At 37.2% G+C, this 13,844-nt stretch overlaps 1 protein-coding gene and 1 long non-coding RNA gene across 2 annotated transcripts; one reads left to right on the plus strand and one right to left on the minus strand.

Annotated features, from left to right (window-relative positions):
* Window positions 1–253: 253 nt before the first annotated feature.
* LOC121945655 lies at window positions 254–7,599 on the plus strand. Its single transcript, XR_006105969.1, has 3 exons — window positions 254–424; window positions 1,017–1,135; window positions 7,538–7,599. It is a non-coding gene; the product is annotated as an uncharacterized LOC121945655 (long non-coding RNA).
* On the minus strand, window positions 2,478–10,190 carry LOC121945654 (protein rapunzel-like). Its single transcript, XM_042489952.1, has 3 exons — window positions 8,829–10,190; window positions 5,597–5,650; window positions 2,478–5,380 (listed from the first exon to the last, which is right to left on the minus strand). Exon 3 carries the CDS (start codon window positions 5,328–5,330, stop codon window positions 4,647–4,649), a length of 684 nt encoding a protein of 227 aa, XP_042345886.1. The 5' UTR covers window positions 5,331–5,380; window positions 5,597–5,650; window positions 8,829–10,190; the 3' UTR covers window positions 2,478–4,646.
* Window positions 10,191–13,844: the final 3,654 nt, after the last annotated feature.

Raw genomic sequence — 13,844 nt, forward strand, 5'->3', positions numbered from 1 at the left:
ACGCCTGATGAGCTCCAACAGCTGCAAACAAGTTTTTTTTCCCTTCAAGTTGGAGAAAATTCCCACGATTCTCTTATTCACCGCGGAGCTGAGGAGGGGTCCAAAAACAGGATCCAGAGAGGAAGAAGAAATGCGCACTGGATGTCTGCAAAGGCGAGAGAGAGGGAGAGAGAGAGAGAGGAGGAGAGAGAGAGAGAGAGAAACTGCGAGTGGTCGGTTCCATTTTCTTCATCATGGCACCATGAAAGGACGATCCAGTCTCTTCTCCACATCTGAATTTAAATATTTGTTTGTTGTGAATAATTTCCGATGTATTCTCGACGGATTTCTTCCTGAGAGGTGTCTTGCGCACTTTGTGCACATGTCTCATCATTACCATTTTGCACTTCAGCTGTTGTGGAGCGTTAAAGGATTCAAACTTGAAGTAAGACGAGCTGGAAAATATTGTTTTATTTTGTATTTTTAGTGTTTGAGTGCGATAAATTCATGCAACCGTTTTTATATTTACCACATCCGCATCTTAAACCATAAATTGATGCGCTGTGGACACGCAAATGTGATTTAAATACACCTTAAACGTTTGGATTTGTGACAAGATTCAGAATCTGCGATGTTAATGGAAATGTTAATGGATGTTTGTCAACCGCACAGTGTTTATTTATAACAGATGTGCGTCACCTCTCCACACAGATCTGTCAGGAATTTAAATGTGTCAGGTTAAAATATGCATTGAAAATAGAAATGAGACTGAATGTAGTATTGTTTTCTTTAATTACTCAGAGGACTTTATGATGATCAAATTATATCTAACATCCCTTTCATCTGCGCGCACACGACGCGCCCTGTGAGCGCCCGAGCTGAACCTCCCTCACCAAAAAAAATAAAAAAACAAAACAAACAAAATCGTTTTTCCTCCAAACAATGAAGAGCTTCGCATCATGCAGGAATATTTCCCCTTGTTTCATTCCCAATTATTTTATCTGAATATCTGATTTATAATTTGTTTTTTTTTTCAGGTGGAAATGGATTCACCGACGCGAGCTCATCATGACAGGGAGAGAAAAACGAGCTTCACCACATGATAAACGACGCGCATCGGCGGCTCGAAGACGCTCATCGCTCAGTCTGCAGGCAGGTAAGAAACCTCAAATCTTTGTGTCTCACTAGTCTGCATTTCAAACGCATGCAATGCTCATTTTCCTGTTTCGGCTCCCCAACTCTGAGCTGTGAGTCAAACCTGTTCAGCTGGAAAATGATGCATGAGGGCCATACCAGAGGAATTAACCGAGGCCGCGTGCCCATTTTACTTCACCTCAGGTTAATTCTTCCCCTCCTTTGATCCTCTGATTTATTTGGATTGGCTTCGCGCAGGTCATTTAGCAAATCTGTGTGTGTGCGTCAAAATAAGAGGGCTTTAATAGCTCTTCAGTTTGCAGATGTGATGCTTCCGTCCTGTGGCCCCCGAGGAGTTCACTGAGAACAGGTGTAATGGTGCAGCAAGTGAAGTACTCGTGCCCTCTTGCGGACAAATTAGTGAATTGCACCTTTCATGTAATTTATTTTATTTTTATTTATTCAAGAAAGACATTTACCCGTTTGAAATTCCAGGTTTTAGTGTAAGAGTGAACACTTTTTTCGGATTATAATTTTTTGTTTGTGAGGCGGTACAGAAAAAAGCGCATGTGAAATTGATCTAGTGATACGTTTTTGTCTTTATCACAGCCTCTCTGAGATGACAGGCCTCCTTCTATTTTTTCTATCTATTTCTATTTCTATTTTCTAAATAGCCCCAGATATAAATATATAGGCTAGATATATATTTCAAAAATAAAAATAGGCTAAATGATAATGAAAAGTCCCAGATCTAATAATCTGTTATTCTGTTCATTCTTGTACTCGAGTAAATATACTTAGTTACATTTTACCACTGTCAAACCTTTGAAGCCCAGATAGACATCATTTTTTTGTGCTGCATTCAGATGCCTTTCACAAGCATTTATACCTTTGAAACTTGGTTTGATGTCTTTCGAAAAAATAAAAAAAAGCCATTGGGCATAAATTGGTAAATGGTGACAAGAAAATGTCCAGAAAAATATAAAAATAATTATCAGCATTATAGATTTAAAATTATGCTGCAGAATATATTTCAAGTCATTTTGTTGCTTATTGTTATTTTATTTTTAATTTCTTGATAATTTTCTTGTAACTATTTGCACTCTACTTTTTTTTGTTAATTTTTTTGGTCATGTCTTTTGAAGTTCCTTATTTCCTTCTTTCGGTGTTTTTGAAAGAAATCAAGCCAATATTTGCATGTTTTGCAGGGTCTTTGTAAATAGGCTACATATATTTAATTTTTTTTTCAACTCTAGTCAATACATCTTTAATACAGTGACATATTTTAATTCCAATACAGACCTTTAATTTTTACATTTTTCCACATCGCTGTTGTTAACATACTAAAGAATTGACGCTCCGTATCAGTATTTATATTTATTTATTTATTTATAGTGGTACATATACAACCAGGCATCAAAGATTTGTAACAACAAAGGGCAACATATTCACATATATGGCATTTACATAAGCCTTTAAGAGGTTCATATAATATTCCTCAATATTGACAGCATTTATATTTATGTCGCCAACTCTGAATCTGTTGTAACAGAACCATAAACCATAAACAGAGTTATGTGTCGAAAAGATGAGAGTAAAACTGACTAGACCTGTGTCAAAAAATGATAAAAATATAGAAAATGATTAGCCATTGAGGACAGATACTGTTTAGTGATCACGTTTGCTCTATTTTTTCTAAATTATAACTTTGCCGTCTCTTTGAACATTCCTGATAAAGCGATCCAAACCCTCCTGATATCACCATTCTGCTAAAACAAACAAACAAATAAAAGAAGACTCACATTTACAAACAATGTTTTAACCACACGTTTAAAAGCTGAACTGTAGACCATTCAAAACATAATGCCTTACACAAAAATATACTCTAATGATTAAGACAAAACCCCTTAAAAGAAGAAAATGATACAAAATTGGCACATTTAGGCACTGTTGGTCAGATAAGGAAGAGTATGAGAGGAGCTAAATCTTTTACCTTGATGCTATGGCTTAACTGTAAAAAAAAACAACCCTAAAATATTGAATATTAATTGTTTTTTAGGCTCTAAATGGCCATACGCCAAAGAAACCCATTTATAATTTCATCTTTATATAACAACCATACTTGGTGCACTTCCTGCACATGAAAAAGAAAACATAAGAGAGGCAGAATGCACAAGTCAAGAGTGGAAGGATTCATCCAGTGACGTTACGACTTTGTCTGAATCCACATTTAGAAAGCCAAATACCCCAGTTTTGTAGAAACATAAAGTAATAATTAAGGGTACTAAAAATGGAAGCGTATATCGCAATTTGTACTAATAAATGGTAACTTATATTTGTGTATTCTTCTGTAGTGTTACAACAAATCAGATTGTACTCAGTGTTTTGTTAGTGTTTTCAATTCTCTAACTGCAAAAAAATAAAGAACTTGGTACAGCAGCGTCAGAAATTAGTATAAAATTACATTAAATTTAGTGCAGCGACAATAGTGTATTATGATCATGCATGAGAAACATACAATATCTGTGGAATATGTTTTGTTGATTTGCACAGTATGATCATGTGTAGTATATGACATGATATGATTTGATGTCTGTAGTTACATTCATAGCTCTGGAAACTTTGGGATATTCGCTCTGTGTTTTTGCATTTTTATATTATAGATTATAGTCATAAACTCTGCTGTTTGGCAATTATGGCGTAACATAAAAAAGGATGTTGTTTTGTGTAATCCTCAGGAGTTCAAGTGAGGCCCTCTAGTGGAGTTAGTTATATGACAAAATCCTGAGCCTGTTTCTGTGTTCAGTTTTCTTGAATTTTTATTCAGGCTAGTTGCTCACTCCAACCAACTGATTTACTTGTAGAGTCATAAATTTAATATGAAAAGTGCATTTTGGGTGGGATACATAGTAAAATTACCTATTATGTCTTAAATCTGAATTTATAGAACTTTTGAGTGTAGCTGAAACTTGTCCTAATCAACCGATTTACTTGTGTGTTGTAGTGTCATTTTTTAAAAGTGCATAATTGTCAGGGTACAATGCAAACTCATACACTGAATTAAGCCAATTTTATAGATGTGAGTTATATTTTGCATGGGATATTGCCCAAAACTTCTGGAGTATTTTGGCTGATTTATCCCAAAGTGTTCTGTATCATTTGAAACCACAGCAGTGTTATTAGGATTTATCACACAATCTGAAGAGTTTATCAGTGAATTTAACCAAATTGTGTCATGAAGTCAGTTTGAAATATGGTGTAGTAATTTAGTTGTGTTTACTTCAGTCTGGACAGAGCAAACATGCCTGTGACTCAAAGACTGAAGTTCGGACCATCAGCGTTTTGAAAAGATTGAGACATACTGTTGCTCATTATCACTGGGCTTTCAAGCCATGCCGAGACGTTTACAAAGTGCTTATAAGGAGAGAAAAAGAGGACAGTTACAGAGGGAATGTGGACATGTGAGTCCTGACTGTGACGGAGAAGCAGCAGTGCAGAAAAAAAAAGAAGCTCTTCTTCAGGCGTCTTCTTCTTCATTTGCACCTGCGAAGAGCATCCTGCATCTTCTCCTGCACGTGCTCCATCTTCTCAGCCCACTCCTCGCTCAGACCCTCCTCGTCGTCTCCGATGATGGCGGCGTAGCCCATGAGGGCGATGAGGCCGATGCAGAACAGATAGGTGAGGCGTGTGCAGAGCCGCTCCATGGTGCGGCGGTCGCCCTGCGAGTGCTTCAGGTAGACCTCCAGGATGGGTTTGCTGAAGAGCTTCGGTTTGCCCACCACGCCGTCGTAGAGCGTGTGCAGGTTCTGGTCTCCCAAGTCATTGGCGTAGCTCTCCTCGAAGTCGTCCTTCTTGCGCTCCCGGTGCTCCGGCCGCGCCTCCACCATCTCCATGAACTTTCTGAACTGGTTCTTGAGGTTCTCCTCCACGCGGCAGTACTGGCCGTCCAGCGTTTCTTTCGTGATCTGCACCAGCGTGTTGCGGTTCAGCTGAGAGAGCTCGTCCAGCGCCCGGTGGACGGAGCCAAACTCGCGCTTCAGGGTGCGGATGTCTTCGTCATCGATGTGGTGCAGCACCACCCGGATCAGGGAACCGGCCACGCCGAAAATTGGGTTGACTACAGCTGCTGCTGAAGAGATGGTGGACACGCACTGGAGCACTTTGACCAGGCCCTGCTTCAGCTTGGCCCGGTCCTCGATGATCTCCTCGTCCATCATGATGTTCTCAGGCGCTGCAGATGTTGATGCCACTGTGCAGATGTGGACGTCTGTGACAGAGGAAGAACACAGTTTACTCTAACTGGTGGCTTTTAGGATGCTGAAGCCACATCTGTTAAAACGAAGCAGATTATTTCAGTTCCTTTTCTGACGGCTTGCACAGCCACAGACTTAAGCATTTCATGGCAGTTTCACAGAATTACTTGACACACTATGGCGAAATACATCTGCAGTTTATCGGTGGGAGGAGAGCTGAAGCTTCTTACATCAAATTTCTTCTCTTCAAGCTCAGATAGGAACCTCCTTCTGATCAGTGATTCCTGAAACAAAAGACAAACAGATTTAGACACAAGATTCAAACATATCAGAAGTTGCAGGGTGATGATTCTGGTTCATTTTGTCTCTCTCAACCAACCAAAATATAAAAAACTCTCTGAACCAGGAAGTGAACAGATTTTTGTCCCTTCCTGGTTGCAGTATTCAGCAGTGAGGGAGTTAACAGCCTCTCAGTGTCAGTGACTGAGCTTCTCTCAGCACTCGAGCCTTTTCAGCACCAGGCTGCTCTCTGTGCGTTTCTATGGGCCGAGCTGATAGCTCCTCAGCGGCAGCAGCTCAGTGAGTGACGGCATGTTGAGATGCGAGCAGCTGAAGGGTGTGACAGAGCTGCAGTACAAACGGCCGACTGAGCTGCAAGACACGTTTATTACATAACAGGAGCAACTGTACATATTTTTACATCATTTTAAGCCGATTTAGAGACACAGTTCACGTGTTTAAAGTGACGAGTGTGAGCTGCTGAAGGCTACAAAAAACTTGTGTTTGCTAACCCTTTGAAACCTGAGAACATTGGCTTTATTTCTTTCAAAAACATGAAAAAATGGCAGTGAGCAAGTAACTACTGACCCAAAAAATAACAAATGATTAGTGAAAAGTTATAAATTATAAAATTATCTCAAGTTATTAAAAAAACACAAAAAGAATATATGTATATATAATATATATATTAATACCTGTTTTTGTAATCTGATTTTAAATATAGAATTATAGTAATTATAAATATATTTTTCTTGATATTTTCTCTAGTTATTTGTTTTCTATTGATTCTGTCTCTGTTTTATCTATCATTCTCTTCTCCATCCCTCTTTTTTAAAGCTAATTATCGGGCCATTTTCTTGTCATCTTTCACTCTTTTTTCTTTTCTTATTTTGTATTTTGCAGGGAATTATATGCCAAGTTGCTGATTGCCTTTTCTGCATGTTTTTGAAAGAAATCAAAGCAATTTGTTCAAGTTTCAAAGGTTTAGATGCTTGTGAGAGGCAGCACAAAAATCCTCATGTCGGTCTAGGTTTCAGAGGGTTAGAACTGGATTATGCTGGTGTTTTCCCACAAACACCAGCATAATATGGGGCAGTGACATCAGCCTCAGAGCTGCCTCGAGCACGCCGTTATCCTCCACTTCACCTCTGAGTGAGCTGCGGCTCGGCATGCGCGCTCTGGTGCTACAGACACATACCACCCTTAGATTACAACACAGTAACAAAGATAAAACAGCTGGGGACCTGACAGCTGATGACCACAAGGCTGTGCATGTTCAAACAGGCCCTGACATATACACACACACACACACACACACACACACACACACACACACAGTCTGTCATTGTATTAACAGCCTGGGTAGCTTTCTGTTTTGTTTTCGTCCCTTTTTAAAATACCCGTGTCCACCACAGGGGGCAGTAATTTACCAATAATAACAAAAACACCCATAATATCCACCCTCTGCTTTCAGCACCATCAGTGTGGACTGAGAGCAGTGACGCTCAGAGGGAAGATTTAACCCTTTAGCTTCTGGTTAAATGTTGAAGGCCTGTTTAAGCAAAAACATGCGCAAATGTTTGACTTTTTTTTTATTTCTGTTGAAAACTTTATTTGAAAAATGCTGTAAAATGAGATAAAATCCACATAATATGCTTATTAAATATCATGTTTGCTAAATTTTTATAATTTTTTGGCATCGTATCTTCTCAGTATTTGATCTGAAACACATCTGCTTGACCCAAAAATATAATTTCTTTGCTTTTTTTCTCTTATGACAGCCGATAAAAAGAGTTCACTGCTTTGTATTTGGTACTTAAAAGCTTCTAAATGGTCAACAAATAACATATGTGTGTTTTATATTTCTTATTTTTGTGTCCTTGTTTCCACAGATGATGATCTGAAACTTAAAAGGCTCGACGTTGCAGCACAAAAGGATAAACTGAAAGAGGAGATGCAGGTAATGAAAGGGTTAAATGAAGTTTTTTTTATTTAAATGACCTCTCTCAAGAAAAATATTACATTTTATAGTGATATTTTTTCAAAGTACAGGACAGTTTGAGCGATATTGATCAGAAATGCAATGATTTTAGTGATTCGGACAGCTCCCTGCAGCTGCATTTCAATGTGCAACAGAGAATTAACCCTTTGTGCAAATTAAAAAAACGTTAAATTAACTCTTCAAAGCCAAATGCAGGTTTTAAAGTGTTTGCTTGATCAATTTATATCATTTAAAATCAACTGTGAGACAACCGAGAATTGATGTACAATCATATTAGTGTTATTTATTAATAAATGTTATTAAGGGCTAATTAATGGGCTTTATTGCAGCTCTCAATGGGTTAACCAATCACTGCTATGTAACAGCATGGCCTTTTAAATAATGTACAGCACATCCACATGTCAGTCAAAAAATCTCAGCCTAAAGTGACTCAGCTTCTGCATTGCTGCTCGCCTACACAGACACCAACTATATGAAAATATAAAGCTTTAGTCATTGCTGAGAAGAAACATTTGACTATGTGTTGTTGTTGTTGTAAACAAAGCAACTGTGTGTGTCTAATCAGGAAGTGACAGGCAGCTCTCACCTGTTTCCCTGCAGTGGAGAGGCCATCTTGAATGTTTTCTGTGGTAGCAGCAATGCTAAGCTAATCCACATTTACACGTTATATTCTATACAAATTGTTTCAAAAGCAGATTATTTCATATGTTTCATGACTTGTTTGACCAATTTCCTGCCACTTCTTCTTGTTATATGACAGTTTGCTCTCTTCACAGATCACAGCCTGTGAGGCAGATGGGACACTTCTCTGAGGAAGTGTTACACCCTTGAGGCTCCTGCAGTTCAAACAATAACTGTAATAATGAAGAGTAACATACAACAATGAAGTATCTTCCGGAGTTCTTGTGTTTGTGAGTACTAAAACAAGCTACACTCCTAACAGTTCAGGGCCACACTGCTGCCTCCCTGCCTAGCTATGGCTCCCCCTAGCCGTGCCTCCATGTTTCCTTGTTAATGCACACCATAATGCCCTGACCCTCCCTATTCTATTACCCAGTAAAGACACCAAAATACACCTGAAAAGCTGACTTTCTCTGTCTAAATGTTGAGTTTATAGTCTCCATGCACATCCCAGACAACATTGGGCACCATTGGCCAAAGAAAAAGAGAGGATTTCTTACCTTTTGAGGGTGGCTGAGACTATACCTCTCTCTCCAAAGTCCCAACCTCGACAGCCTCCTTCTTCTTCCCAGCAATCCCTGCAAAAAAGGACACTTCCATGTATGTTGAATATGTAGGGGTGATCAGATTGGACTAAACTCATTTTAAAAAGCCCAGAAAGCCTCAAAAACCCAGAAATGGCCCTTTTGGCCCCAAATATACCTAAGCTCCAAAATGCCATTTTAAAATTCCATGCCAATGGCATTAAATGGTAAAACCCACTCCTCAAATACACCATGTCCCACCCCTATAGTTTCAACTTATTCTGGTCCATCCAGTGCTCATACAGTTGGTACAGAAGCGCAATTGTCAGTCAGTGCGCAGCTGAACTCTGAGGCGCTTTTTGATGCTTTTTGTGCGTTTGCCAAGCCCTGGAGCATCTTTGGAAGGCTACAAATAGTCCATTGGTGATATTTATGAGTCAAAAAGACCCTTTTCTTGTGGACTTGACTGAAAAAACTGCTAGCAAAATATTTTCATGCGCCTAGAATCCAACCAGGCAAAGACAGTGCTATGGATCCAAATGGACCTCTCCAAAAGTGCACAGGTGCACCCAAAGGCACAAAGATCACTTTAAAGGCTCCAGGAGAAAAAACATAGAAGTTTATCCCGCTTAAAAGGTAATAATAATATTAATTCTGTCGAAATTTGTCCAGTTGTACTCGAAAATTGAAAGCTATTTTCAAAAATAGTCGAATTTAAAGTCATTTTTTAATCAAACTGCGTCGAGAAAAATGCACCAAATTGCGCAGCTGGCACTTTAAAGCGTAAAGTAAATATTGTCACGTGTTTAAATATAGTATTTACTTAAATATATTTATGTTAATACTGAAAGCATGGTGGCGCTTCTCACAAATTTAAATTAATGTCTGTCGGTCCAAAAGTAGCATTTAAAAACGCGAAAAACTGAGCTGTAAACGCACCAGTTCAGTGCGCCAAAGTCATCATGCTGATCCTTTATCCACGGTTGAATTAGCAACAATTTAGCCTGGCAAAAATATATAGTCTGTACAAACGCAAAAATATGCAGACAAATCCAACAGATTCTGGGGGAAGTGATTACGCCGGCGGTTGAAGCTGTTTTCCCCAAAACAAACGCCTATGCAAATTACATTGGCAGCTGCCGGCAAAGCGTTAAAGAACAATCCTGTTCCCTTCAAAGCTTAGCTGAAGCCTGTGATGTTTACGTCCTATATTACAACATCACATAGGCACAAATATGATGGGCGTTTGCCTCCGTGCATGTCCAGACCTGAGCCCCCAGCAGGTTAAAGACCCCGCATCCCCCCTTTGAGACACCGCGCCTCAGGCAGCAGCAGCACAAGAGCAGCCCTGTGCTCTCTGCGGTTTGTAGTGGAGGAAAAAATAGACATAAAAAGACCAGTTTCCGTTAGAAATGATAAAAACCGTCGTGATCTGCTCAGAAACGACGCACATCAACGCTCATCCTGTGTTGTTGTAAAAAGCAGGCGCATGTGTAGCAGCCGGATCACCAGCCGGACGCACGCCTGTTCTCGTTGTGCATTTGTCGCAGCAGCTGTCAGACAGATCCTGTTTCAGACCGAAGCCACACTGGTGAATACTCACAGGCCCTATATGATAGTCGACGGTAATAACCACACTTGTGCAACATCAGCTGCGCGTCGGTCGGCGGTCAACGTGCGTAATATTTAGGCTGCAGAGTGACAAACAGTCTCTGTTGCAAGACGCTCTTGTTTTGTTTTTTTTTAGCCAGGGGGCAGGAGGAGCGAGCTGGTGACGGTTTGAAAGCCGCATTAATGATGTCTGGAGGCAGTGAGTGTAAACAGATCAAAAAGCACACAACCATGAGTACAAGTCAACTGAAATATGTTTCACTTCCTTTTATTATTTTTGTTGTATATTTAATTTTTTATGTGTTGGACGACCACTTTAGCCTACTGTAGCCACATTTATTTGGATAAAACACCCAATTTGAGCATATAGACTGTATTGTCAAATGTGACACCAAACAAGCTGATTGCACATCCAATGTGTACATCTTGAAAATAAATAGATACAAATAAATGGAAGTTGTTTTTCTTTATTGAATTTCCAGAACACAATCAGGCACTTTGGAACAAAGAAAGCTTTCTTTCCTCAAGGGTCAGTAAGTTCATTGTTGCTTCAAGTTTGAAAGAACTCAAATACTGACTGAAAGAGAAAAAAAATTGGATGCAAACACATATTTAATCGTGTTAGTAATTAAGAGAGACAAAGTTAGACAGACGTGATTATTTGATTACAACAGAAAAACAGTCCTACAATCGTATTTAAACTATCTTTATTATTTAACATGCACCACCAGAGAAAAAAATCAATACCTCTTAAGTCTTGCCAGTTAACATTTAAATGGGTAATTCCCCATTTGTCCTTCACTCAAAAATGTTAGGCTAGAAATTGACCATTATAGATGCCTTGCTTGTAGTTACAGACGCTATTCTCTAGGGGGCGATGAGATAATAGTGTCTTTTTGCATGAGAACTGCTGTGCAATATTTTTAAAGTTACTCAAAATACATTATTCAATCTTAAGTTATAGTTAGCATTTTCAACAGGCATGCAATGCAATGCAGTGACGAAGGTTTAAATGGAAATAAAGAATTAAACAATAAAAAATTAGGATCAAAGTAATGTTGTTTTCAGGGTTAGTTACATAATTCAACTATAATGAAATACAAGTGACTGATTTAAATACTGGATTCAAACTATTCAGACCATATCAGAAGACCTCATCAGCACAAATAAATAAAAAATAAAAATTAACATATCCATATTGTCCAGAGTTCTACAAAACACAAACACAAAGAAAAACTCTGTATATATCGTCTACAGAATAGAAAAGCTTCTCAACATCATAACTGTCTATCAGCTGAAAAATATTAATATAAAAATACAAAATTGCCATTCTATAGTATGCCATGAATGTAAACATGTCCTTTCAAAGTTTTTTTGCTTCAGATATTTGTCATAAAAAAAGTTAAATAATAGTCAAAGAATTCACAGCATAGTATTTCATTAAAAACAATTAAAAATCATTTTCAAAGTATGTAGGAATGTTATGTAAAAAGTAAAAGTATTCAAAAAAATATGATTCATAAAAATGTCATACTATAGTATTCCATAATAATTTCATTTTAAAAAATGTCACAGCACAGTATGCCATGAAGATGTGATGAAGTTATACAGTACTGTGCCATACAATTGTCATGGTATAGTTTGTAAAAATATGAAAATGTCAGTATCTAAGAAAAAATACATTTAAATTAAAATGTCATAGTATGGCATAAAACACATCTTACCTCATGAAAATGTTACAACATGGTATGGAATAATTTCTTTAAAATCCCATAACATGGTATGTCAGAAAAGGTAGGGAAAAAAATGTCAGTGTAGTTTGTAAAAAAAAAAAAAAAGGCTGAAAAGTATGCCATAAATTTCATAAAAATGTCATAAGATAGTGTGTCATAAAAAGGATTAAAGATGCCACAGGATAGTATGGAAGCAAAATTGTAGAACGTCATTGTTTACTAGGTCATTTGAAAAATTGTATAACATGTTATAAAAATCATAAAAAAGTCAAATTATTATATGTCATAAAAAATCCTAAGTAGTGTTGCAGTATTGTATAGCATTAAAATGACCAAAAAATGCAAAGGTAATGTATCCCAAAAATGTTTAAAAAAAAAAAAAAAAAAAAGTCATAGTATGGTGAATATCATATAACATTAAAGAAGTCATAGTATAGGAGTTCAAAAAAGCTATGGAATGCCATAAAACATGTTATTGTATACTTAAATCCAAAAGTATAGTATATCAAAATGGTCATAGTATAGTATGTACAAAGTGTCATAGAATGTTATGTCAAAATTGTCCTAGTATTTAAAATATGTTATAGTATATCATGCCTAACACTGTCATAGGGTGGTATGGCAGAAAAAAAGTCATAGTATAGCATATCAAGAAATTTCATAGTACATCAAAAATTGTCCAATTGTATAATTGTCATAGCATAGTGTGTGAAAAAAAGTCATGTTATAGTTTGTGGGACAAAAAGTCACAGTATAGTGTGAAAAAAGTCATACTGTTGTTGATCAAAAAGATGTCATAGTATAATACATTAAAAAATGTCAAAGGGTAGTATGTCAAAAAATGTCATAGAAAAGAACTACCATCCTATAGTATGTCAAAATACATCATAGTGTGTCAAAGAAACATAACAGTAAAGTGAGACAAACCAAATAACAGTATACTATATAGAAAAAGAGGCATATATGTAGTGTAATTTGTCAAAAAAGTAAAGGCATAACATGAGATAAAAAAGTCATAGTATACTATGTGAAAACATTTCAATGAAAAGCATGCCATAAAAAATGTCATTCTATAGTTAGTTAAAAAAGTGATAGTATGTCATGCCATCAAATATGTCATAGTTTAATATGTTGACCACATAGTACGAAAAGGTTGTAGTATAGTACCCTTAAATATAGCATGAAAAAGTAATAGTATAGTATATCGTCAGATAACATAAATATTTATAGTGCGACGTCCAAAATAGTGTGAAAGAGATACGGTATAATATGTTGTTTAAAATAGCATGAAAAAGTCATAGTATAGTATGATGTCCAAAATTGCACAAATACATCGTAGTATAGCATGTTGTCCAAAATGGCCCAAAATTACACAAAAACGTTATAATATAGCATGTCCTCGAAAACGGCCCATAAATCTCATAGTATAGTATGTTGTCCAAAATGGCCTAAAATTGCACAAAAACGTCATAGGATAGTTTGTAGTCCAAAATCGCACAAAAAAATCAAAGTTTGGTATGTCTTCCAAAATGGCCCAAAATCACACAAAAACGCCATAGTATAGTATGTCGTCCAAAATTGCCCCAAATTGCAAAAAACATCATAGTATAATATGTTGTTCAAAAAGGCCCAAAATCACACAAAAATG

Source organism: Plectropomus leopardus, chromosome 7 (assembly GCF_008729295.1).
Source record: "Plectropomus leopardus isolate mb chromosome 7, YSFRI_Pleo_2.0, whole genome shotgun sequence".
Classification (NCBI taxonomy): domain Eukaryota; kingdom Metazoa; phylum Chordata; class Actinopteri; order Perciformes; family Serranidae; genus Plectropomus; species Plectropomus leopardus.

What these genes read in the sequence shown, in the direction of transcription:
- LOC121945654 (XM_042489952.1), bottom strand. Translation starts at nt 5,330, where the DNA reads ATGATGGACGAGGAGATCATCGAGGACCGGGCCAAGCTGAAGCAGGGC.